The sequence below is a fragment of the Parasteatoda tepidariorum genome, chromosome 5 (assembly GCF_982258835.1).
Source record: "Parasteatoda tepidariorum strain Cologne lab strain chromosome 5, Ptep-v5.0, whole genome shotgun sequence".
Taxonomy (NCBI): Eukaryota; Metazoa; Arthropoda; class Arachnida; order Araneae; family Theridiidae; genus Parasteatoda; species Parasteatoda tepidariorum.
The window spans coordinates 36361558-36387201 of NC_141759.1; the positions used below are offsets into that span (position 1 = coordinate 36361558).

The 25644-nt window shown below is 27.3% G+C and overlaps 1 protein-coding gene across 1 annotated transcript in view; it reads left to right on the forward strand.

The window, feature by feature from the left end:
* The window catches only part of SMC1 (structural maintenance of chromosomes 1), a 42267-nt gene extending 17031 nt beyond the window's left edge, over positions 1–25236 (forward strand). The window contains exons 12-27 of the mRNA XM_043041835.3: positions 498–709; positions 3120–3288; positions 3396–3454; positions 5595–5790; positions 7068–7136; positions 7248–7381; positions 7966–8087; positions 8170–8255; positions 10251–10469; positions 12238–12420; positions 15810–15922; positions 16525–16693; positions 16797–16975; positions 19999–20068; positions 21784–21894; positions 24500–25236. Coding sequence (XP_042897769.1) covers positions 498–709; positions 3120–3288; positions 3396–3454; positions 5595–5790; positions 7068–7136; positions 7248–7381; positions 7966–8087; positions 8170–8255; positions 10251–10469; positions 12238–12420; positions 15810–15922; positions 16525–16693; positions 16797–16975; positions 19999–20068; positions 21784–21894; positions 24500–24559 — 2151 coding nt within the window. The 3' untranslated portion in view covers positions 24560–25236. The remainder of the gene's footprint in view (positions 1–497; positions 710–3119; positions 3289–3395; positions 3455–5594; positions 5791–7067; positions 7137–7247; positions 7382–7965; positions 8088–8169; positions 8256–10250; positions 10470–12237; positions 12421–15809; positions 15923–16524; positions 16694–16796; positions 16976–19998; positions 20069–21783; positions 21895–24499) is intronic.
* Positions 25237–25644: the final 408 nt, after the last annotated feature.

Below are 25644 nucleotides of genomic sequence, written 5' to 3' on the forward strand. Positions count from 1 at the left end.
ATTAAACAATATATTTAGTTCTATTTCATTTTATATTTGTAATAATTTAGATTTCCAGTTATTTATTATCATATAGTTGGAAGCAAGGTTCTTTAAATTAAATTAGATTAATTAAAATAAAATGATTTTTTGTTAAAAAATTGTAAAACATTTTTATAAAGAAATATATTAAATTTTTGTTTTTATAATTTTAAAATTAATTCCAAGTATATTGTATATTACTTTCAATTCTGAACATTATTTATATTGTCTAGATATCTGCCAGTTATCTATTATATTTCTGATATTTTGAAATGAAAAACTTTAGCTCAGCTAAAAGGTTTAAATTAAACAAATAATTGATTAAACAAAAAATTCTTAAGTTATATCCCTAAATGTTTTTTGTTTTGAACAATAACTTAGTTTTTCATTATTTTATTGGTGAGTTTTTTTCTTTTTTTTTTGACATCTTGTGTTTGGTATTATGTAAATAAACATGTAATTTCGTGTTTTTTCAGTATGACAGACTTGTTAATATGTGTCAGCCTATTCATAAGCGATACAATGTTGCAATCACGAAAGTCTTGGGTAAGAATATGGAAGCTATTGTTGTAGACACTGAGCGAACCGGTAGATCTTGTATTCAGTATTTGAAGGAACAGATGCTTGAAGCTGAAACTTTTTTACCACTTGATTACATTGATGCCAAGCCTCTGAAAGAAAGATTGAGGTATAAATGACTTTTCACTAAAAAAGTACCATTTTTAAGAGTTATTTTGATTATCTAAGAATTACAAGCTTGCTGCTTATTACATAACTTTTTAATTTATGCTGTGAAACTCGATATTAACTTCACTCTTATGATGTTTTTATATTTATTGTTTATCATTTGTTGTTTAGAGCAGCAAAAGCTTAAAGCCCAGTTGCACACTGTCATGAAATAGTATAGGGAATGAAGTCGTATATAGCCTTTTCACTATGCTCATATCTTTCCAAACAGGTTACTCATATCTTTTAGATTTTAAAAATTATATCAACTCTTCCATAAAACTGTGACCATTTGGATAGCAACAGATTATTATGAAAGTATTAATATTAGACTTGAAATCGTAGAAACCTCATCACTTCCCGCGTATCACACGGGGATGTTGCAGCACAAACTTTTGGAACTGCTGCTATTGGACTTGAAGGATAAGGATAATCACAATTTTCTCTTTGAAACAATTTTTGTTTTTCAAATGTTCTTGGAAATTGAAAGTTTTTAATTAATTGTATTTGTTCCGATCCCATCTCCCCCCCCCCAGAAGAAGAATAGGAGAACATTATATCAAAATCCACATGAGCTACAATATTAGCTTTTACTTTAGTTCAAATGTCAAGTCTGATATTTTGCATTTAGATATTTTGACTAAGGTAAATAAAATTGTAAAGAAATGGTTAGATATTTTGAAGTTATTTGTGTTTTGAGTTATTTTAGATATTTTGAAATTTATATCTTCTAAATATCTTTAATTTTTTTTAATAACCATGCTAATTGAGGAATGTATTCAAATATGTTGTTGCTAAAAACATATTTGAATAAATGTTCTAACAAAAAAATTTTTTTATTTTTTATAACTGGATTGAGTTCCTGTGTACCAGTGTAGATTAATTTCCTGTTGATTCCTTTTTTTCTTTAAAAAAATTTCTAATGTTCCAAACAAAAGTGAAATTGTATATTTGATATGATTATCCCCTCAGAGAAAAGAAAATTACACCCAGATAGCAGTTTTTATCATTATATTAACTCTCTCACAGGGCTGGATTTTTGATGTCAAAAACAAGCTTTCGACATGACGTAGGTAAAAACTGCGTTTTTAATTATAAAAACCTTCGAAAACTTACCTTTTTTTCTTATGTTATGGTACAGGAGACAATAAATTTAGCATAATTTTCTTTTCTATTAAAAATTAATTTTGCTGTTATGTACATATATATTTATATAATTTTAATTTGCTATCAAATATAAATTATATTAATACTTTTGTAATATATACTTTTAAATATTGATGTAACACATAGTGATTTTGGCCGAATATTCGGCCAAAAAAATCTGCTGAATACCAAATATTTGGTGGCCGTATAGCACCCTTTGAAAAAAATAATTAATAAATATTATGTTCTATATATAACTTCAGTCATTAATGGAAAATAATTGAAACTCAGCTATATTATTTGTGACTTGTAAAGGGAAAAACACTTTATCAGAAATATTTACAATAATTAGATATTAAAATAATTAGACATATTTAAATGAAAGATAAATAAAAAACTAACAGCTATTAAAAAGAACTGAAGTCATAAAATAGAAATAGAAAAAATTTCTCTTAATTCATAAGACAAAACTTTGAAAAAAATTATCCTTGAAACATTAAAAGAGCTAATGTCTGTCAGAAATAGAGCGCTATCATAAAAGTTATATGTCTTACCATACACGAAAAAAGTAATAATAAAAGAATGAAGTCTATTAGAAACACTCAGTTAAAATGCTTCATTATAGTTGTAACGAAAAAATTTTCAAAAACAAAATAAATAAAAAATTATCAATTTTTAAAAAATAAAGTATTGAAGAAACAACAAACTTGACTTGCCTCAATATAATTTTAAAAAAATAATAAAATCAACATTGCAAAACTCATGGTTCAGTGCAAAGTAATCAGTTTCAATTCTTCAAATTTCGCTTTTTCATTTGTCTTTCAAAACTTAAGAAGTTTTAGAGCTTAACAAATATGTGTTAAAATTATTTCTAATAACATATGGTTAAAAAAGAAGAAAAAGATTTCAGATTATTCTTCATTAAGTCTATTTAAATTTACCCCCAAGAAAACTTTGTCAAAAAATACTTTTCTTAATTGCCGTATAGTGGACAAATGTTCATTACATCCCTGCTTTTAGTATTGATATGTGATGAAACACAAAATTTTACACGTATAAAGTGCTGAAAATACTTTTAGTTTACAACTTAGCAGATATTTATATATATATTTTTTTTTGTCAAGTTAGATCACACTCTACCCATAACTGTTTAAAATTCAATAATATAAATTCAAACTATATATATATGCAACAAAGTTTTATCTTGATATTCTTTCTTCTCTCAGGAACATTCACCAACCTAAAAATGTAAAATTGCTGTATGATGTACTACAGTATGATCCTCCTGCTATCAAGAGAGCCGTGTTATATGCTACTAATAATGCATTGGTATGTGAAACAGCTGAAGATGCTAACAGAGTTGCCTATGAACTTGGAGATAACAAAAGATATGATGTAAGTGCTTAAATATATCTCTTTCCTTTCCTCTTTGTTTTTTAAAATATTTGAAATTTTAGTATTTATTGATTTATCATTTACATTTAATTTATCAATTTATGTAGGCTGTTGCTCTTGATGGAACATATTATCAAAAGAATGGTTTTATATCTGGAGGAAGCACGTAAGTAGTTAAAAATGTCTTCCATTTTTATATCACAATATCATCCAAGGCGGAGGGCATTGTGGGGATTTCCCTCAAATTCTGTTAGGTTTTTTTTTTCATATCAACCTTCTGGATCTAAAAACTGGGAACAGCAGGGAGCATGTGATTTTTCCTCGAACATTGAGGAATTCTTCGTATCTCAAGACCATTGGTTTGCAGGCGTCCTTTAATCAAAAACTTAAAGTCCGTCAAAATTACAGAGTTCTGCAATCTTAATGAGACGTTTGCATACATGTAATTCTTTTGTCAATTGGCGGAAATCCTCCAATTTTATTCTTTTGATTTAGCTTTTTTTCAATTTTGAATATTTGGAATCCGCTAATATCATGATTCTTATTCATGGGTTTTATTATAAAACATGGATTTTCATATTTACCTGATTTAAAAGTTAACTGAATGAATGGTTACATCAATTTACGTAATTATTTAAAATTACACAAGCGATTTGTACTCGTGCGATTTAGAAATTAAATATCGAGATTTTTATTTTCGCTTTTTTGAAATCCAATATCCTTATTCACATGATTTTAAAATACAATATAGCGAGGCAGATTCATGTGCTTTTAAAATCTAATACAGTACGACCTCGAAAATCCGGACTTCTGAAATCCGGAAATCTCTAAAATCCGGACTCATACGTCCAGTTCCTCAGAAAAAAATTTCAAAAGAAAAAATTTTAAAAAAATCGCTTATAATAAAAATTTTAATGCAAAACCACAACTCTTCTCCAACAATGAAGCAGTAGATGAAGAGGTAGAGGTGGGGTGTGAATGAAAGCTCATAGCTGATAAGGAAATTCCAGTCATTCTTATCAGCTCTGTATGGATAACAAAGAATATAAAAGGGAATCCCCCTCCTCCTGAAGGAGAATCCCCTCAGAAGGAGGAATTCTTCCATCTCTTTGTTTTTCCCCCTTGTGATGAAAGAAAACTGGTTCTTTCTTAACCTTGAAGCTTAGGAGGCGGGCACAAGTTCTTTCATCCCCCAACAAAAAAAGGATTAGTATCAGCTGGTACAGTCTAGTCTAGAAGCATCTGTTTCGGTTATAAGTTGAAATTCAGCTCGTGTTTTAAGCCTATATTTTTTTGTTTTAATTGCTAATATTATGTTATCAAAACGATCGATTGCGGGGGGGGGGGGATAACGAAAGTTTGATTTTTAATGTCTTTTATTTATTATTTAAAGAGTATATTTATGTTAAAATTGACGTCGGGGTCTACACACGCTTGATTAATCTCGAAATCGGCCTGGCGAATTCGAAACTTCAATAATTCTATCAATTCAAGTAAGGTATCTAAAATCCGGAAATTTCGGAAATCCGGACCTTCCAAACCCCCCAGCAGTCCGGATTTTCGAGGTTGCACTGTATTACGATTCTTTTAAAAACTTTGATTTTTCCTACATTAGTTACTATAAATATTCTTCCTTAGAAAGGAATTCATCATCGATAGTAATTCAATTATGAATCTTAGTTCAAAAAATTATGCATCAGCTTTTTACACATAAAATTTTCTCAGTTTTTCTTTTTGTGTACCAATCTCCCCCATATCCTCTTTCTTTTAACATATTTTATGGTTAAGAAAACAATGACTTTGAATTAATTTTACCAGTTGCTTAACTCACTGAGAGTAGTGAAATCCCTGCCTCTCTTTGCACTTCGTTTAGTAAATGTGACCTTTATGTTATTTATAAGAAATGTTTTAATGGATAAAAATTTATAATATAAATAATTAATTATTTTCATTGAAAGGTATTATTAATTACTTTTTTTAATTCTATCTAGTGTTTATGAATTTAAAATCTGTTTTGTGTTATTTAGTACATTTTTAAGGGTAAATTTCTGTGCATCGATTTTCTATAAAACATGCTAATATTTAACGACTTCATTTAATACATATCCTGCTGTTCTGGAATTGTAGCTGGAGGAATTTGTTTATTCTTTTTATTAATTTATTTATTCATGTTGTAAAAGAACTAAATTGTGTTTAAATTGAAATATTTTGACAAAAATAAGAAAATATATTATTCCAAGTTATTTCTCTCCTTTTTTTTTCATATTTTATGTCTTTCATCAATTGCATTTTTATATTTTGAATAGTGATTTAGCAAAGCGTGCTCGTCGTTGGGACGAAAAGGCTGTTCATACTTTGAAGTTCAGAAAAGAAAAGCTTACGGAAGAATTGAAAGAAATGATGAAGAAAACAAGAAAAGAGTCTGATTTAACTACTATCCAATCTCAAATTCGTGGCTTGGAAACACGTTTAAAATATTCTGTGACTGATAAAGAAAATACAGTAAGTATGAGTTTTTTCTGTGGAATTTATGTGTATAAATTTTCCTATAAGTTCTGATTAATGAGTGTGTTAAGACATCTGAACGTTTCAATTTTGTCTAAACATGTACCTTTATTTCACTGTGTTGAGAAAAACATGCTTTAGTTTTTAAGTATGTTTTATAAATTCTTAATGTGTAAAATTTTTATTTCTACTACAAAAAAACCTTTTAAGTATATTTTAATTTATCGATAGATTTAATTTGAGCAAGTTTGTTTTAGAGAAGTTTAAATTTGTATTAGTTTTTCTTTTGCTAACATGTTAGTTTATGATTTCTTTATTTTTTATTTGTACTTCAAAAACAAAACCTTTTAAGTATATTCTAATTTATAAATAGATTTAATTTGAACAGGCTTGTTTTAAGGAAGTTTAAATTTGCTGTAGTTTTTTTTTTTCCGCTAGCATGTTAGTTTATAATTTATATGAATTCTGGTTTCATTTAAAATAATACATATACTATTTATTAATTTTAAATTCAAATATTAATTTATTTTAAACAAAATTAGTTTTTTGAATTTCCACGTAATTCAATACATATTATTGACTGATAATAAACAAATTATTGACTGATCACAATATTTTGTTTGGTAACTTTTTCTAATTATCGTAATAAAATCTAGAAATAATTTATTATTTTTTCATAAGCTAGAAGATAGAGAAGCTCCAAGTCCATATTATATTAACACAAGATTATAGAGTGTTTGTAAAAAATTTCATCACAAAGCTTTCACCTCCTACAAATTAAATACTAAACTAAAGGTTATTTCACTATTGATGAAATAAAACAAATTTTTTTTCTTTAAACTAAGAATGACATTTTCGCCATTTCTTTTTTCTTTTGTTTTGCTAGAGATTTTTTGGACTTCATTTGTTATTTTATTTACTGAATAAAAAAATAAAATGATATAATTTGATTGTAGATTTTGAGCTTAATTGTTTTTGTAATTTATTTTAAAAGCAAAATTTCTCATAATGTAATGGGTTGTAAGACCTTATTAAACAATAAAAAAACATTACAAACCCTCTTAAATGGACTTGAAGTAAAATATCAGAGTAAAATAGGATTAGTGAAAAACAATACATTTAATTTGAGAACTTCTTCGTTTTGAATATTTGCACAAACATAAATTTACCCTTATGCTATTATTTCTATTTTATTACTTTTAGGAAACTTTCAGATATTTTGTGTTATGTAACTTCATGTTAGCGATAAAATAATATGAGTGGTTTGCTTTTAGGAAAAAAGAGTTATTGCTGGCTTAGAAAGAGAAATATCAGCATTAGAAAGAGAACTTGATACCTTTGAGGTAAAATTTGTGTTCATTTTTTTCCAGTTTGTTTTTTTATTGTAGAGCTTTCCTAAATTTATTATTCTAGTTTTTCCATTTGTGTTAAAATTAATGATCTTATTTTTGAAGCCCAAAATTTCTGACCTTGAAGAAAGAATGAAAGACCGAGAAAGCAGAATAAGTGACGTCAAGGAGTCAATGAATACTGTGGAAGACAGAGTTTTTGCTGACTTTTGTCGTTCAATAGGAGTTGAAAATATCAGGTTATCATTACATTGTTAACTATTCATATGTAATTTATTTTGAGTACATTTTTTACTTCTGAATAATTTAGTAGTTTAAATTTTTTATTTAATTAGTGTAATATTTAAATGCATGAAAGTTACTATATGAGTTACATATTCGACTATACATATACGTATATGTATAATCTTGCCTTTATTTTCTTTAAATTAATGTCTTTTAATATTTAATCAAATTTTTCATTCCCCTCCCGAATAACTTTTCATGCCAAAAAGAAATGCTTCAATGGAAAAATTTAAAATTTTCATAAATGAAATCAGTACACAGTTTAACATGGCATGGTATCAAAAAAAATTACATCCCATTTTATGTAAATGATATGACCAATAATTAAATAAAAATTTATTAAGTTCATTACTTTCAATAATTATTGATAAAAATTAGAGAAAAATTGTCCCTTTCTTATTAAGACTGGAGATAAATGCTGCATAGTAAATATAAAAAGGTAATTAATTTTAATTAGAATTTTAAATATTTAATGATTTATTTATGAAAGAGTATTTTATTTAATTAATTTCATCCTAAATCCTTTTGATAACTTTAGACAATATGAAGAAAGAGAACTTCGAGCGACACAAGAAAGAGATAAGAAACGTTTAGAATTTGAAAATCAGAAGAACAGAATAATCAACAGGCTTGAGTATGAGAGATCAAAAGATACTCATGGTAAGTGTTATAATTAAAAGCATACAAGTCATTACCATTATTAAAAATTTTTAGTTTGAAACTAAATTGGGAATTCCTTTAGAAAATGTTAAGAAATGGACAAAGACTGTTGAAGATGATGAAAAAGAACTCGAAAAACTGAAAAAGGCTGAGGCAACTCAAATGCAAGTAAGTTAATTTAGTTTTTCTCTAGTTAAAATCATGCTTAAATTATCTTAATTAATTTGCTTTAAATCTTTTTTATATATTTAATATTGTTCAACTTTTTTAAAAAAAGCAAAAACATTTGTGATGTTAAAAAATGTTTTTTACACATATTTTGAATGAAATAAGTAACATGCAATATACGATAGTGAATTACTTCCATAGTTGCTAAATATGCAGTTAACAGGTTATATATGTTTTTTATGTTTATACAAGAAGTTCCATAAACAAATTGATTTAATTTTTTTTTTTTTTTTTTAAATTCATTTTTACTTATTTAAAATATTGTTACTAAGTTCCTCAGCGGATGAAGCAGATACAAGAAAAACTAAGCAGCTTTTTCTAATGTTTGTCAATTTCTTCAAATGCAAAATTTTCTCTGCTGTATTTGTTAATTTTGTCAGGCTCATCGCAATGTTGGTAAAAAATAGTGGTTATTTTGAAAAGGAAAAAAAAAATTAGATTTTCTCAATTGGCAACACTATCTGTTGTCAATTTCTGTAATTAATTTTTTAATTTTGAGTAAGAATAAATATGCTGTGTACCTTAACAAAATGCTGCTAACTGCACTATTCTTTCACCCTTTTTCTTTTGTTGATTTTTTAAAGTTCTCGTAATTTTTCTGATGCATATTGTCATATAAACCAGACGTGGAACACCTTTTTACCACAAAAGGCAACATTTAAAATAGACTGTGATAAAGAAGGTCCCTAAAGTTGATACACTTATAAATGGGACTTTTCTGAAATAATTATAGTTTTTGTTTAGTTTTATCGCTTTATTGAATTTAGAAGTAATGCCAAAAGAGAAGAAAAAACATTAAGTTTATTCTTAAAATAAAAATTTACAATATAAAATATTTTTTTATTGTCGTAAGGCGAATAACTTATAAAATTAATAATTTATAATAAACAACTACATATATTTAAATACTGTTATAAATCAAAATAATGATGTAGAAATATTTTTCACTAGAATCTTCTTGTCGAGATTCACCTTTTAAATTGAAATATTTATCTTTATGAGTCAAAAAGTGTTTATTTGCACTCACTTTTTTCTATAATAAACACACTATTTTTGTCTTTCAAGGAGGTAAAAAAATTATCCTACTTCCACTCTACATTAAATGTTTTGCTTTCTTCATATAATTTTCTACTTGTGCATTCTTCGTTTTGACTAGATTTTGGCAGTGGTCGATAACAATGTAGATTATAGTGTTTCAAGCACGCACAAATAATAACTCCTCAGCATACATGGGAATGTTGAAGGTTGTGAGGCAGAGGGGAAAAAGTAGGTATTGTCAGTCTCTAGTAGATAGTAGTCACTCTGCGACAAGGTTAATGTATTTCAAGTAGGGTTAAGTCATTACCATAAAAAAGAATAAAACAGAAAATTTCTACTGTTGGACATTGAATGGAAATAATTTCAGACAGTGTAAGATTGCTATAACTGCAATACTACAGCATTTTAATTGATGTTATGCGTAATAGGTGGCAGCACATAATTTAATTCTATTAAGTTCCAAATCATTGTAATATATATAATAAATAATAATGAATACAAGAGTTAGAGGCCGCACTAGAAACTTACAGAAACTGCATGCAACCTCAAAACCACTCCCCACCTCTTATATAGATCATATGTTTTCAGCATTTTTCGAATCTCCTCACAAATCATAAAAATATTCTGTGGACCAAATTGTATTGGTTGCTAAATTCATATAATTATTAAAAGGATGTTTTTTTTTCCTTCCTGTTTTCCCTATGTTCCACCCGTAAAAGTGTAAATTTTATTTTAGTTTTGTAAAAAAATTTAATTAGATTTTGTATATTTTCCTTTTTTATACTATATTTATTACTAAAATATCTATATGTTCTTACCTCATTGCATTTTTTGTTTAAATCATTGTCAGTATTCTAAAGCTAATTGACTTTATTTCAATCATGTTTGTATTTTTAGTTGATAGATGATGACATGCAGAACCTAGAAAAACTCAAAAATACTAAAATTTGTAAAAAGCAAGATGTTGATAAGCTTGAGGAGTCTACTAATGAAATCAGAAAAAAGTTAACTTCTGCACAAAAAGATATTACTGCCGTTCAGAAACAAGTCACATCTCTTGAAACAAAACTGGAGCAAAAGAAGGCTGATCGTCACAGTTTATTCCAAACTTGCAAGGTATTAAAGTGTCTGTTTCGTACTATTGAATTTAAAGAATCATTTACTTTAAAGTATTTTATATATAAAATTACAATTTCCATGCATTTTAGCATCTAAAAATTTAAAGAAAGTTCTGTAACTAATATAATTTTTGAGTTATTAACAATAGCAAGAATATTAATAACCTTTACTACGCCTTACACAAATATTTTCTAAATTAAAAAAAAATAGTTTAAGCTTGTTTAAAATCATTAAATTCTACTTATCTTTTAAGGCTTTCCATCAAAACTCTGTCAACAGTTTTAAAATTATTAAAGAGAGTAAAGTACCTAGTTATCCAGAATGCTTGGGGCTATCGCAATACCATATGTCTGACTTTCCTGGTTTTTAGATAACTAAAAAATTGATTCCAATGCTGCTCAACTATAATCCTATTTTAATATTGCATTAATAAAAAAATAGCTGTATTTTTGCCGTTTTAATATTCCAATAAAAAATTTGTATTTTCATTTTACTCTGTTATATTTATACAGTAAAGCATAGCTATGATTTTCACTTGTAATTTTCGTGCCACCTTCTATTCACTAATAGGCAAATGCAAAGTATTTCCTTCACTGAGAAGTGAAAAAGGAAAACATTTGTTTCATGTGGTTTTGTTTTTAGTTAACGGGATGCTGATTTCATTTTTAAGAATAAAAAAACTTCAAAATTTCTCCATTCTACCCTGCAATCCATCTGGCACAGAATGATTTGAGGAGAATTTCATTCTCTACTTCATGCAGCTACACTTTCCCTGCGATTAACATCATTCTTTTTGACTTTCAGGGATTAAGCTTCTGCCAGGCAGAAAGCATTATTTTTTGACATTCAGTTATCAAGCTCAGCGCATCTTGTTTAATTGTGGTTTAGCTCAAAATCGTGTATTTGGGAGTTCACCTTCTTTTTAAAAAAATTTAAATACTTTATATAAATATAAATTAAAACACTTTTAAATTAATTTTATCTAAGTCTGCTGCTCTTTTGCGTTTGATTGACGGCACGGAAACCATTGATTCTTTCTGGTAGACATTCGAAAATAAAGACTTTGTCTCTTCCCCACTTGCTTCCCCCCCACCTAAGGAGTTTTAGGATTAAGAAAAAGTTATCTTAATAATTGTACGAAAATGTTTTGGAATCCTGAATAATGCAAAAAGAAGAAACAGAAACGTAATTTGATTTTCCAATTATGAATGTTTATAAGGTTTAATTTGGGGTCATTTATGTACTTATTTTTCCCAAAAAATTTTAATGAAGCTCTTCGTACTGTTTATTTAAAACCATTTTTCATTCAATTAACTATTCAGTTATCGCAGAATTCTTAAAAATCGTGCACTGAGAAGTCGCACACAAGTGAATTTTTTTCTAAAGTTTTCAGTTTCATTTGAAAGTGAAATTCGTTATATAAAAATATTAAACCACAATACAATTTCATACAGAACAATAAATCATCAAATTAGCTCTTAGTAAAACTTATTTCTAGTTGAGAGATCAGTAAATAAGGACATTTTAAAACTTTTATCAGAAGAAGGATATAACTTGAAGTGAAATTGCTGAATATATTTATAAAAAATATGCTTCTGTTCATGTTTTTTTTTCTCTTTGCAAAACTGATGTGGCATGTCTGTATAAATTAATGATTTATTTTTAATGATAGTATATTTTAACTTTTTATAAATTCTTTGTTCACTTTTAGAAGTCTATCTAAGTTTCTAATGAAAATAATTTTTCTCTTTTTTTATATGAAAAGCTGGATGACATAAAATTACCAATGATTGAAGGTTCTATGGAAGATATAGATCATACTACTTCAAGTCAACAAGATGATGTGGAGATGTCTGATGTTTCGGGAAGTCAAAGCACCCAAAGGGTGTACGAGAGAGAAGCAAAAATAAAAGTTGACTATTCTGATTTAAATGAAGACTTAAAAGAAGTAAGTTTATTGATGTTCTATCACCCAATTATCAGGGGTGATTGTATTCTTGGTTTTTCGTATCATTCCTCCTGATCTATTGAAAGAATTTTTAGCATGGTTTGGAAGAATCAGATGGAAGCTCATTCAAGCATGAACAATAAAATTATTAAGTCTCTTCTCGTTGCAAAATTGATTACAGGAATTTGTTTTGTTGCTAAATTGAGTAATGAAGAGTTTTTTTATTAAAAAAAAAAAGCAGAAAGTGCTCGTTATACTTTACAAAATGAAGTCTTAGTTTATTTTATTGTAATGTAATTTTTTTTAAAAGTTTTTTTTTAAAAATTTATTCATATTATGTTGCATTTTGAATATTCATGTTTTCAGGGTTGTTAATTTCATCACTTTTTGGAAATAAAAATTTATATGGTTCAAGTCAGATCTTATTGATATAAATCGTGTTAATGGTAGGGGGGAAAAATCTGTGATCATTTAAATCTTTTTCTTTTTTTTTTAATCTTTTTTTATATGATGATATTGATATTTTAATTCCAATAATTAATCATTTCTTTCTTTAGAAATGTTAGTTATGTTAGCTTTTTTACTCCTAGTTTGTTTTGGAATTAAATGTAATTTATATCTTTTGAATGAAGTTGGTTTGGCTACCTCCTGCAATTAAAAAAAATCATTCTTCATTCATAAATGAGTATTTTTACTTTTTGGAAGGAAAAAAAAATGAAGGTATAAGACAAACTACCTTCATTATTACCTGCTGGTAGGAATAAAAAGACTTTTTAAATAAGGAAAGTTATCGATATATACATATTGCAGTAGAAAATGTTCCATTTATTGAAATAATTTTTTTTTTCTGAGGAAAGTGGTTAGATTTTCAGTTTTAGTTATGAATATAAATCTATGCTGCTCATAGTAGATTTTTCACTTTATCTCAAACTTAAAAATACTAGTTAGTAATAACAATTAAATGAAATAAACATGTACGAGAATGTATTTGTCCTATATTTAATATACATTGAAAATATCTTTTGTGAGTGAATAATTTTCTACTATTAAGTAAACTAATTTAAGTTTCCACAACCCTGGTTTGGAGTTAGAATACTTGTCATTGTTAGTTTTTTTTTTTTTTTTTAAGTGAGAAAAAAAGAGTATTTTATCTAATTATGAATCATAATATATTCTACAAATTCCTCATTTTGTGTATTTTCTGATATTTACTGGATATTATGTTTTTTATAGTGTTATGTATTTAGTTCTTCATAATAAATATCCATAGCTGCCAACCTCTAGTTATGAAAATGCAGAAGATAATAAAAAAAAAAGCAGAAGAAATGCCAAAAAATGCAGAAGATTCGCAACTGCATCCTAATTACTTATAAATTTTTTTAAAACGGATTTTAATTAATCATTTATTTATAAATCCACTATAATATGAGCATAAAAAAGCAATTCTCACCTTTTCTTTAAAACAAGAAAAGGAAAAAAATTTTAGACGAGTTATTTGATGGTACAATATTCATTTATTAATTCTTGATTAAAGGGAAATTAGTAATATTTTAACACTTATATTAACATTAGTTAGATTACAATATAATAGTATGCACTATATATAAACTTAATAGAAATTATGGAAAAAGAATTACATTAAAAAAAATTTGTTCTTCTGATGTTTTGTTGCTTTTATGTGTCTGACTATATCAGTTTTACCACCATGTGTGATGCTAGAGTCATTTTTACATACGTTGCAACGTACATCATGTACTCCAAGATTCGATCTAGAAATAAATGGTAATTCAAGATCAAGATTTGCACATTAGAGCAAATAAATACTGCCATAAACCAATTGCTGTTTTCATTTTACACTAGCCATTTTCGTTTAACGTTTGCTTTCACGCTGATAAACAGATATCATGAGAGATCACATGATAACGGGAAGCTCTCTCGCAACAGAAGCTGAATTCCTTCTCTCATTAATAGAAAAGAGGAGAAATCCATTACGTCACACTGAACGATGTGACGCAAATGAAAGGAAAGGTAGGATAACCGGAAGCGGGCTTCCTAAGGCCACTACTAGAAGAGCATCGACATGACTTAAAGAAAATACTACCTGTCGGGCGGGCGGGTAAAATGCGGAAGATCTTATCTTCTGCTCGGAAAAGCGGAAAAAATTGCTTAAATAAGTAAAAATGTGGAAAGCTTCTGCTAAATGCGAAAGGGTTGGCAGCTATGAATATCTGTTTAAATATATGTTTTGTTGCTGTTTTGATATAATAATTTGTATATTATGTGTAACAATTTTATGGTTGGAAAAGTATACTTATCTGCCGACATTGAAGAAATAAAATAATGGAGTTTTTATTAGCAACATTTTTTGGGCTGCATGTACAGTTTTGATGCATAATTCAAAAGCATGTAAGTCAAAAAGAGAAATTTAAAATTGGAAACAATATAAGCACTTAAAATTAGCCAAGTAAAAAATATATATGTATATAAATCTTAATCTAGAAAAGATTTTTAAACCATTATTCATAATTACTTAAACACTAAACATCAAAATAATTTTTATAATTCTAGGTAATTAGCTTTATTTTACAGAATTTTTAAATATTTATATTTTGAACATAAGTAACTGATTTAGCTTTGCACAAAAAAAAAATTTCTTAAGTTCTGTTCATAACGATGGCCGGGGGAAATTACTTTCATCAAAAGCCAGCTTTTCATCAGAAAGTGTTGAGTAAAATTCGGAGCAAATTTTTTTTAACTTTAGAGAAAATTCTCTTATGCTCTGCATTGCTAAGCAGAATACATAGGATATCTAGCATAACACCTGCTATATTTTTAAACTGTTTTTATTTTTTATACAGTTCATTTTCTAGTTGCCCAACTGACTCCAATAAATGGTTCTGAAAAAGGAAATGCATTTATGTTTGGACGATCGGTAATAATGCAATGCAAACAAAGAAAGTTATTGCCAGACTCTCATAAATAAATAACAAAGTTTGTTATTGGAGAAAAAAAGGATTCACTGAATTAGTTACTAACACCAGTCTTATCACTACTTCCAATTTGGTTGGTGCAGCAGTGCAAGCACTGCAGCACTGGCAATGCCATCTGTTGAGGAATAAAAGAAGTATTTTTGCTATTATCGTATATTTATTGCTAAAAAATGTATTAAATTTCTTCCAAAAAAAAAAGAACTAATTCAAGAATATATGAGTAAATGAGAGATAGTCGTAAAATACGTGAGACTTGGCAGGCATAGGTATATTATCAGTGAATATAAAAATGCTATTATAAGTGGATAAGTACTACTGAGAACTTGGTGACCAATGTTGGAGGTTGTGCTGCTATTTCTGGGTTCCATTTATGTTTTTAACCATGAATTATCATTTTAGTTGGATACCAATGATGAAATCAAAAAGGAAGGTGATCGCTTAAATAAAGAAATTAATGACATGCTTTCCATCTTGAAAAGAATTCAGGCACCAAATATGAAAGCTATGGAAAAGTAAGGAATATATTCTTCATTTGAAAGCAAATTTAAAAATGTATATATTGTACCATTTAAATTTAGCTCCCTTTATTATTATACTGTATTTGATGTCAAAATGTGTTAATATTAATGATTTCTATTACTATTAATTTTATCTCAGTATTTGATGTTTTTTTTTTTGAAGATAATCTATAAATGTTAATGATTTCTTAAAATTTATTTTTTTTTTCAAAAAAAAAAATAATTATTAATAAATAATGTAATGATTCAAATTAGGAATAAAAATCTAGATTTGGAATAAATCCTTAATTCTTATTTTTATAAAACATATTAACCATAATTTTTTTTCAAGAATTAATAAACTATCATTTTTAGAAACTAGAAGCCAAATATTATGAAATTTACGGTAATTTTTTGATGATTGCTTAATTTTTTGATGTAAGTTTACATTTAATATTTTTAAATTAAACTGATTTCTCATTTTAAAAATTCTTAACTTTTTTTTCTAATATCAGATTTTTAAGTATAGAAAAGATGCTATAGCCTATTCTTGTTATTGTTAATTTATTCTACCTTACTATAGGTTTAATGCATAAATAAAAATTTGTTTTCTACAGGCTTGATGGGGTTAAAGAAAGGTTGAAGGAAACTGATACTGAATTTGAAAATGCCAGGAAACGAGCTAAAAAGTCAAAACAAACATTTGAAAAGGTCAAAAGAGAAAGATATGATAAATTCATGAAATGCTTTGATCATGTTTCTAATAAAATTGATGAAATTTATAAAGTAAGTATACATCTAGGTTGGTCATTATCAAGATATTATTGACAACTTATTTCTCTTAACAAATATTCCTCTAAAAATCAATTTTATTTTTTCTTCTTTATAGGCTCTTACCAACAACCAAAGTGCCCAGGCCTTTTTAGGTCCTGAAAATCCTGAAGAACCCTATCTTGAAGGTTTGAACTATAACTGTGTAGCTCCCGGTAAAAGATTTCAACCTATGAGTAATTTGTCTGGAGGAGAAAAAACTGTAGCTGCTCTTGCTTTGTTGTTTGCAGTCCACAGGTATTAATCATTTATGTCTATCAATTGAATATTAAGTAAAATTCTGCTTAATCTAATTCAGCAGGTTTCTCTTAATTGCTTTTCAAATTCTTATACAGATGCAGTAAGTCAATATTTTTATCCTAAATGCAGTAAATGACTCTTCATCATACATTTTTAGCTGACAATATGCTATTTATTTTTATAACTGTTGCAGCTTATATCTTTGGCCAGAATCTATTAGGCTAGTTCTAAAAATTGTCACTATGAAAAGTGAATATTTTTATTCTAAATGCAATAGATGAATGACTCTTCCTTGTACAAAATAAGATTTTTAGCTGACAATATGCTATTTTTATAACTGTTGCAATTTATAATACCTTTGGCCAGAATGTATTAGGCTAGTTCTAAAAATTGCACAAAATATCAATATTAAAAAATGCCAGCTGTTTTGTAGTAATGGAAGACATTTGTGGTCTAATATTTTATTCTTTGTTAAGTTATTTAACGTTGCATTGTTTTGGCTCATAAAAATGTTCAAAAATTTTTAAATTATTGGAATTTTAATTATTTTTATCTAAGAGGGAAAAATCTAGTCTAATTATATACTCAAGAAATATCAACTGTTAAGTTTTTAGTTAAAAAATATCTTGTTAGCTGATCCTGTCTGCTAAAATGTAATTTCAGAGTTCCCAAATGTGAAGCATGAACTATAATGCATGATAAGGTTATTGTTATAGATTGTTAACAAGTTAAATAAAATCTTATTTATGTGACTAGTAATTTTGATAAATAATAATATATCTGAAAGGGATATTGTTAGATTTTGTAATTTTTGAGGATTCTTTTAAGCAAAATAGTTAAAGTTTCAAATTAAAGTTCTGTTTTGAGTTAAAGGCTCTGAAATATTGCTGAAAAAGACACTATTGTTTTCTCTGATAAAATAGTAATATTTGTGTCTTATAAAACACCTGTTCAATTCAGCAGCCTTCTGTTAGTTTCTTTTGGAACTCTGGTTCTGGAAACAAGGAAATAAATTTTTTAATTAGAACTAATTCGTCATTCAAATTTTCTTTAGTCTTATTGAGTTAAATTAAGAATATTGATACTAACCTATTAGAAAAGCATAAAATATTAAATGTATCTATTTTTTGTTGATATAAGTGCATAGTCAAACATGTACCAATATATCTGCTTTGTATATAGTACCTGGAAAAATTATTTACAAGTATTTCTAAAATAATTCTCTAATTGAAAAATTCTTTTTTCTTAATTCTTGGAAATTATTTCTCTAATTAACATACAATTATTCAAGTTCATAACCTACAATTTTTTTTTTTTTTTTTGTGTTGATTTGTATCGCAGTTTCATAAGTAAGAAATTAGGAAGAAAAAAAGAAAATTTAAAATTAACAAAAAAAATGTTAATAAAAGTTTTGTACTTTATTCATATTTTTACTACTTGTTTAATATACATATATATATGTCCAGTGAAACCTCCTGTTATGGACAGTCCTACAAAATGGACGCCTCTCAATACGGACATATTTTTAATTCGCCGTGAATCTTCTATGAATAAACCATTCTGTACATTTCCGCAAAGCGGACACTCACGTAACCGGACACGGACAGTCATTTTTGCCCGGAAACGTTGTTTTCTGTATCGTCAAACCAGACACTACTTTTTCTAAATTTTAGAGATAAAAAAAATAAATAAATAAATAAAAATTCTGCTTAAAATTGCAAGAAAAAAATATGCATTCTCCATTTTTAAAGCCTGTAAATTATTTGCCTTATCCATAACTAATAAGGTTGTTCAGCTATTTCACTACTGAAAAATCAATCTTGCTCCTGTCACATTACCTTATCTTTCTCAAAGCAAGGAGAGAAAATGATACTGCTCTTGTGAAATAATTGCGACAGCAGTATCTTGATCTTTTCATGAGGACAATACAAGTTATAAAACCCCTCAAGCTGAAATGAAGTCTTAAATGCTCTCAATTCTTCTTCCCACTGAAAATTTCTTTCATTTTCTTTGAAGATTGTATTTAACACAGCTGGGGTAAAAAAAGAGAACAGAAATATAGTCTTTGAGTTCATATAAATGAAACATTTATTCAGACACTTAATAGATGATCAATTGTGAATAATTAACTCCATGGTCCTCATTTCCTCCCTGGTATACATTGCTTTTTTTTCTGTGAATCATGGGAGGTTTACTTTCAAGGAAGTATTAACCACCTTTCCTATCAAGTGATAGGTAGGTGTTAGAAGGTATAAACCTAATAATTGAAACCGACTGAGGACTAAAACCTCATTCAGTATCATATGAGGAACTTGAATATCTATGTTTAAAGGAAAATTATATTCATTTTTCTGTAGCTACATCTAGAATTATGTACTTATATCAAGCTTTTTCATATATTTTTTTTGTATAGAAAAAAATATTTTTTTAAGTTTGAATAAATATCCTTGTAGATAGTTATTGTAGAATAGTTAATTATTTCTATATCTTTGAAAATATTCTGAAAACAATTTACGGTGTTAAACTTCGTTTTTAGAATACCCTTCCCTGAAAATTATATTCGTTTTTCTGTAGCTACATCTAGAATTATGTACTTATATCAAGCTTTTTCATATATTCTTTTTGTATAGAAAAAAATATCTTTTTAAGTTTGAATAAATATCCTTGTAGATAGTTATTGTAGAATAGTTAATTATTTCTATATCTTTGAAAATATTCTAAAAACAATTTACGGTGTTAAACTTCGTTATTAGAATACCCTTCCCGTAAACGGACAACTCTCATGAACGGACAATTTTTTCGATTCCAAGAATGTCCGCTTAACCGAGATTTCACTGTATGTTTATAAATATATATAAAAATGTGTAAGGTTTACATTTGTCCAAAGTATTGAAGTTCTTGGACTGTAATTTTAATAAATTATCTCTGAAACTTTAAAAATAAACAAATAAATAGAAAGAAAAAAAGCACCTTCAAACATATTACAAAATTTTCAAAGTTAAAACCAAATTTCTTTTCAGCTATCAACCTGCTCCTTTCTTTGTTTTGGATGAGATAGATGCTGCTTTAGATAACACCAATATTGGAAAGGTAATTGCAATTCTACCCAATTTAAGTAGTTTCTTGTAATTAAAGTACTTTGTAATGTATATTTATTGCTAGGAACTGACAAAATTTGTAACATTTTAAGAGCCAGCTTCTAGAACTGTGATTTTATCATATTTACTGCAAAATGAAAAACTGGCTTCTCAGAGACATACTTGTCTTTTATTTTTCTTATTTTTTTTTAGTGATATCTGTCTCTTTTCACGATAAAGGAATTATGTATTGAATTAAAAAATCAAATTCAGCAAAAATTTCAAGGAAGTAAATCATTTAAATTCTTATATTTTAAATAAACAAACTACAAACACTAAAACAGTAAATATATTAGCAATATTAAAGCAGTAGGTTATAGCAATAAATATTATTGAGCAGTAGGGCAGTTTTTGTTTCCTTTAATACAAATATAAAATAGGATCCATTTAATTACCTTTGAGTTTTAGTGCTAAAATATTATCTATCAATTGATACAATTTTTCGCCGAAGAAGTGAAGTAGTTGATTTTGAAATTTTTCCTTGCTTGTTTTTTGCTTTGAAAACCTTCTTGCTTGTTCGTTTGTTTTTTAAATCTCTTGCTTATAATATTGCAAACATAAGTAGCAGAATAATATGTTGAAAAAGTTAGTCGGCAAGGGAATTTTTCTAGTCATCTAGGAAACCTGGTACCCCGAATTTGTCAATTCCTAATTGTCATATATTTTTTCTAAGGAGAATATTTATTCTGTTATGTGTATAATGCTTCTATTATCGTCTATTATTCAAATACTCAAAAGGTCATAATTTATAGATTTTTCAGAGTTCTTGAAACTTGCTAAGTTCTCCTATACTTAAAATAATTATAAATTAATAATGAAAATTTAAATAACAAATTTGAAGTACTAATGTATTTTTATAAAATGTTAAATATTAAATGATTCTGAAAAAGGAAAGCATTCCTGCGAATGTCTGATTGCAGCAATATATTAAGTGATTGATTTTGACATTTTTTCCCTTGCTTGTTTTATTATGCTTTGGAAACCTCACTGCTTGCTCGTTTGTTTTTGAAACCTCTTGCTTATAATAATGCAAACATAAGTCGCAGAATAATATGTTGAAAAAGTTAGTCGACAAGGGAATTTTTCTAGTCCTCTAGGAAACCTGGCACTCAGAATTTGTCAATTCCTAATAGTCACATAATTTTTCTAAGGAGAATATTTATTCTGTTATGTGCATAATGCTTCTAATCCTGAAAAAGAAATGCATTCCTGCAAATGTCTGATTGCGGCAATATATTAAGTATTACTCAAAAGGTGCCAGGTAAGCTGATACCCTTCGATTGGAAACTGGGTTAACTTCAACCTGCCTCTTAGGATCAAAACCAGTCCTTCAAATTGACAGCTCAGTGTCTTAACCTCTGAGCCATCACAGCTTGTATCCCTAATTTATTTAAATTTTATTTTAAAAATGTATGATTGTTTAGATGTTGGTAACTAACACTTATTTTTATCAACTAATTTTTTTTATATTCTTATTTTTTATTAACGTTTCTATTATTATTTACGTTCTCATGTAACTTAAACTTTCACGCAAATTTTAACACTTAATTTCGTTCCTATTGTATAATTCTTTTTTTTTTTTTTTTTTTTGAAGTGGTTAAACTTAGATAGAAACTGTCTGATTTTAATCTTAATGCATTTTTGTAAATCTCAAAACTATTTGTGTAGGTGGCTCGATTCATCAGAGAACAGACGGAGACTTCATTCCAGTGTATCGTTATTTCTCTTAAGGAAGAGTTTTATGGTCACGCAGATGCATTAGTGGGAATCGTTCCTGATGTAAGTATTGAAATATTTGTCAAATGAGAATTAGTTGTAGACAAAAAATTATGTAGACTGCTAAAGTTTTCTTAATTATTTAAACATCACCAACCATAGCCAAGCACCTAACCCATTTCAGGGATGTATTTTTAATAGCGATGGTAGGATTGCCATGTAATTTTTGCAACCAGTCAGATCACCTGAACTGGGCTTGAGCTGGTACTCCTCTCTCCACATTTTCACACCACAACCAACAGGAAGATTTTCATCCATGGCAGATTTTGTGTGCACCATCCTTGATTCGAATACATGCCTGTTGCTTATTTGGAACTCCATTTTTTAGACTAATTTTTTTTTTTTTGATATAACAATTGTACAGATTTCAGGGTAAAAAATTTCATTACAGGTCAGTTTTGAAATTTAATTTAAAAAATGCAAATTAAACTTTACTAGGGATCATTATATATGCAATATTTTTTTTCATTGATCTGGTTTTCATAACGCCATTACAAATGGCATTTCTGAACCAAAGAAATTACCCTGACTAAAATTAGAATCAATTTCGAAAAATATTGCACCTTCCATAACATTTTGAAGTCAATGACTGTAACCCCTAAGAACGACCTACCTCTATTAACGACCATTTTGCTGGGAACTGAGAGTGATCGCTTTTGAGAGGTTTCACTGTATATGTATGTATATTAAAATATTTTTAAAAATGTATGTGTACATTAAAAAAATTTATTAACTCATTTTCGTCCAACTCTACGTTAGCGCACCACTTCAATGAATATATTTTTATTTACACTGTGATGTATATTTTTCACTAATTTTATTCTACTGCTATTTTCAGCATATCTGAAGATTTATAATTCAATTAGAATAAACATTTTCTATTGAGAAACTTTCAAACTATACTAGTTTTTTTTTTTTTTACTGTTACTGACAAATTTTACTTTTTGAAAGTGTATAATTACTCCATTTGATATTTATCATATGTTTTTATGATGGATTCATGATGCAAATTCTTTGCAGAACTAACAAAATAAGTAAAACAAGTATCGTAAAAAAAATACTTGTGTTCAACTAAAGGACTCATTGATTTGGCCAATGATTAAGCATCATCTTGTTTCTGAAATATAATATCAGACGTGCCAACCCTCCGGCTTTGGCTTGTTTTTTACAAGTTATTTTCTCTCCCGGGGTTTTCTCGAAAATCTTCGGTTTTTTTCACTCATTCTAATGTAGAATGAAATTTTCATCAATTTCCGTCTCAATAGCGTCAGAGCTGGGTGTAGCCTGAGTAGTGACCTTTATCGTCTTGGACAATCAAAGGCGCTGTTTCCTTTCCTTTCGGTGTCTGATATTTGTTGAATGACCACTGAGTTGGGCTTCTCTTCATGAATACTGCTTTGTGATTATCTTCTTTTGGAAGCAAGAACCTTCGCTGTATGTGTTAAAAAAAATTTTCTGATCATTTTCGTTGTAATGTGAAGTGAAGTGAAGTCAATATGAGCAACTGTAAATTTGAGTTTGTTTTGATGCGTGAGCGTTTGTTTTTCTGTCTTGATAGTCCGTTTTAAAAAAATGTAATAAGAAATACTTAACTTCTTTCAACCAAGCGTATTCAGATGAACTTTTTGGAATTATTGTTTCTAAACGAGGATTGAATTATGTTTTCTGCTCGTTATAATTCCTTAAAAATTTCGATCATTAATCTAAAATATTTTTAATTAAAAATGAAATTTCTAATTTTCCATTTAAAGAAAGGTATTGATTTAGTTACCTAAACTTATATTTATTATATTTTTAAAAAACAACAGACAGTTAAGCACATTTATTTATCTATTTAATTTTAAATAAAAGATCTAGCTTAAATCAATTTAAGCATTAGCTATATAAATTTACATACTGTTGTTGTTATTCTATATTATGCATATTATTATTGACAGTTGTTTAATTTTGATACATAATTTTAAAAATGTCTAACTGTTTAAACTACTCTTTATGTACTAAATAAAGTGTCCCTTAAGACTAAAGTGTTGCTATTTAAATTTTTTTTTTAATTTTTGTGTCTTATTTAACATGTTTTAACTGTTGCATGATCATTTCTCTCTCCTTTCGAAAGAAAGCCTCCTCTTTTTTCATTTTCCCAGGTTGGTACGTCTGTAATATTATTTTTCATACACAAATTTTTATTTTGTACCTTAATGAACGTAAAGCATTGAATATAATACCACATTTTATAAAATTTCTATGCTTGACCTAAAATGGATTGAAATGAAATATATTGATAATAAAAGTATGAAACATTTATTTATTTGGAATATCATTAAAATTAATGTTGAGTATTGTAGTTTTCTTCTCCTTATTACTATTATACATCTTTCTTTTGTAAACTATGGTAAAATAAGTATTTTGTGCAATCACAAATTTGCACCATGCAAACTTCATCTTTTCCTCTCATATTTGCCTTTGATTAGTATACTATGGCAATCTTATTTAAATGAATATTGGAGGGCAAATTTTGTCCTAAAAATTATCTAAAATCTTGTAAAATGCTTTGTTGATGATTTCTTTTTCTTAACTTATATTGTCATAATGTTCTTTATTTTTTTATTAGCCCGGTGAGTGTACCATCAGCCGTGTTCTGACATGTGAATTATCAAGATATCCAGAGTAATATCTATAATATCTGAACTTGTGTATAAAAACTCATCACCATCTTATGTGTGTTCCAAATATGTCAGTTTTATATTTCTGCTGTTGATGTAGATACTAAGGAAAAACATGTATATTATTACATTTTAAAGGAAGGTTGAAATCTTGTAAATTGTCATACATTGTTCTGTTAACTATGGAATTTCACTCTGTAAAAACTGCAATTTTTTTATGTGCTCAACAATTTTAACTAACATTATATTATATTTTTCATTTATTTATTTCTTGTTGTAACATTTTATGATTTATATTGTTATTGAAACAATTTCTTCTTGTCTGTGTCTGATTTTTTTTAGCTTTTAAAGACTTAGAACTTAAATTTGTATTTCTCTTGTACTTTTAATTTGCTAAACATTAAGCATTCTTGTGAAAAATATTTTCATATTGTATTAATAAGTTTTTAATGACTTATACATATATAATGTATAAAAAATGTGTTGCTAAAACATTGTAAGCACTTGTGGTAATTCATTAAATTGTAATGTGGGAGATTTTAAAAGTGATTTTTAATAAAATGATGGAAATAAATAAAATAAATATGTCATGCTTTTAAGATACATCATGTCCAGATGTTTGAAGAAAAAAGTTGTATAAAGTTTTGTACGGAAAACTATTTTAAAAATAAAATGCAATACAATATTTGTGTTTTTAATTATTATAACTTATAATTCTTTACTTTTAAATTCGAATGTTTTACGAGAATCAAAATTAAAAAACAGAAATCTTGCTTTGAAATTATTTAACGATTTTGGTGATACATGCGGACTATTTCCAGTCACATAATCTAGTGCTAAAGCCACAAAATTATAAATCTTTCTTATCTCAGAGGTGAGTTTTTTTCACTTTTCTTTTTCCCTTCTGCCTTTTAAATAAAAGTTGCATCTTTTGAAAGAAATTTTCGCTTTTTCGAATTCCCTAAAAATGTACTAATTTTTTGCACTTTTCTTAACTGTGTGATCTCAGTTTAAAATCACATGTCATGATTAGTATTCATGAGATTTAAAGCTGGGGGATTGTGTTCTGTACCCTGATCAGCGGTTGTAAAAT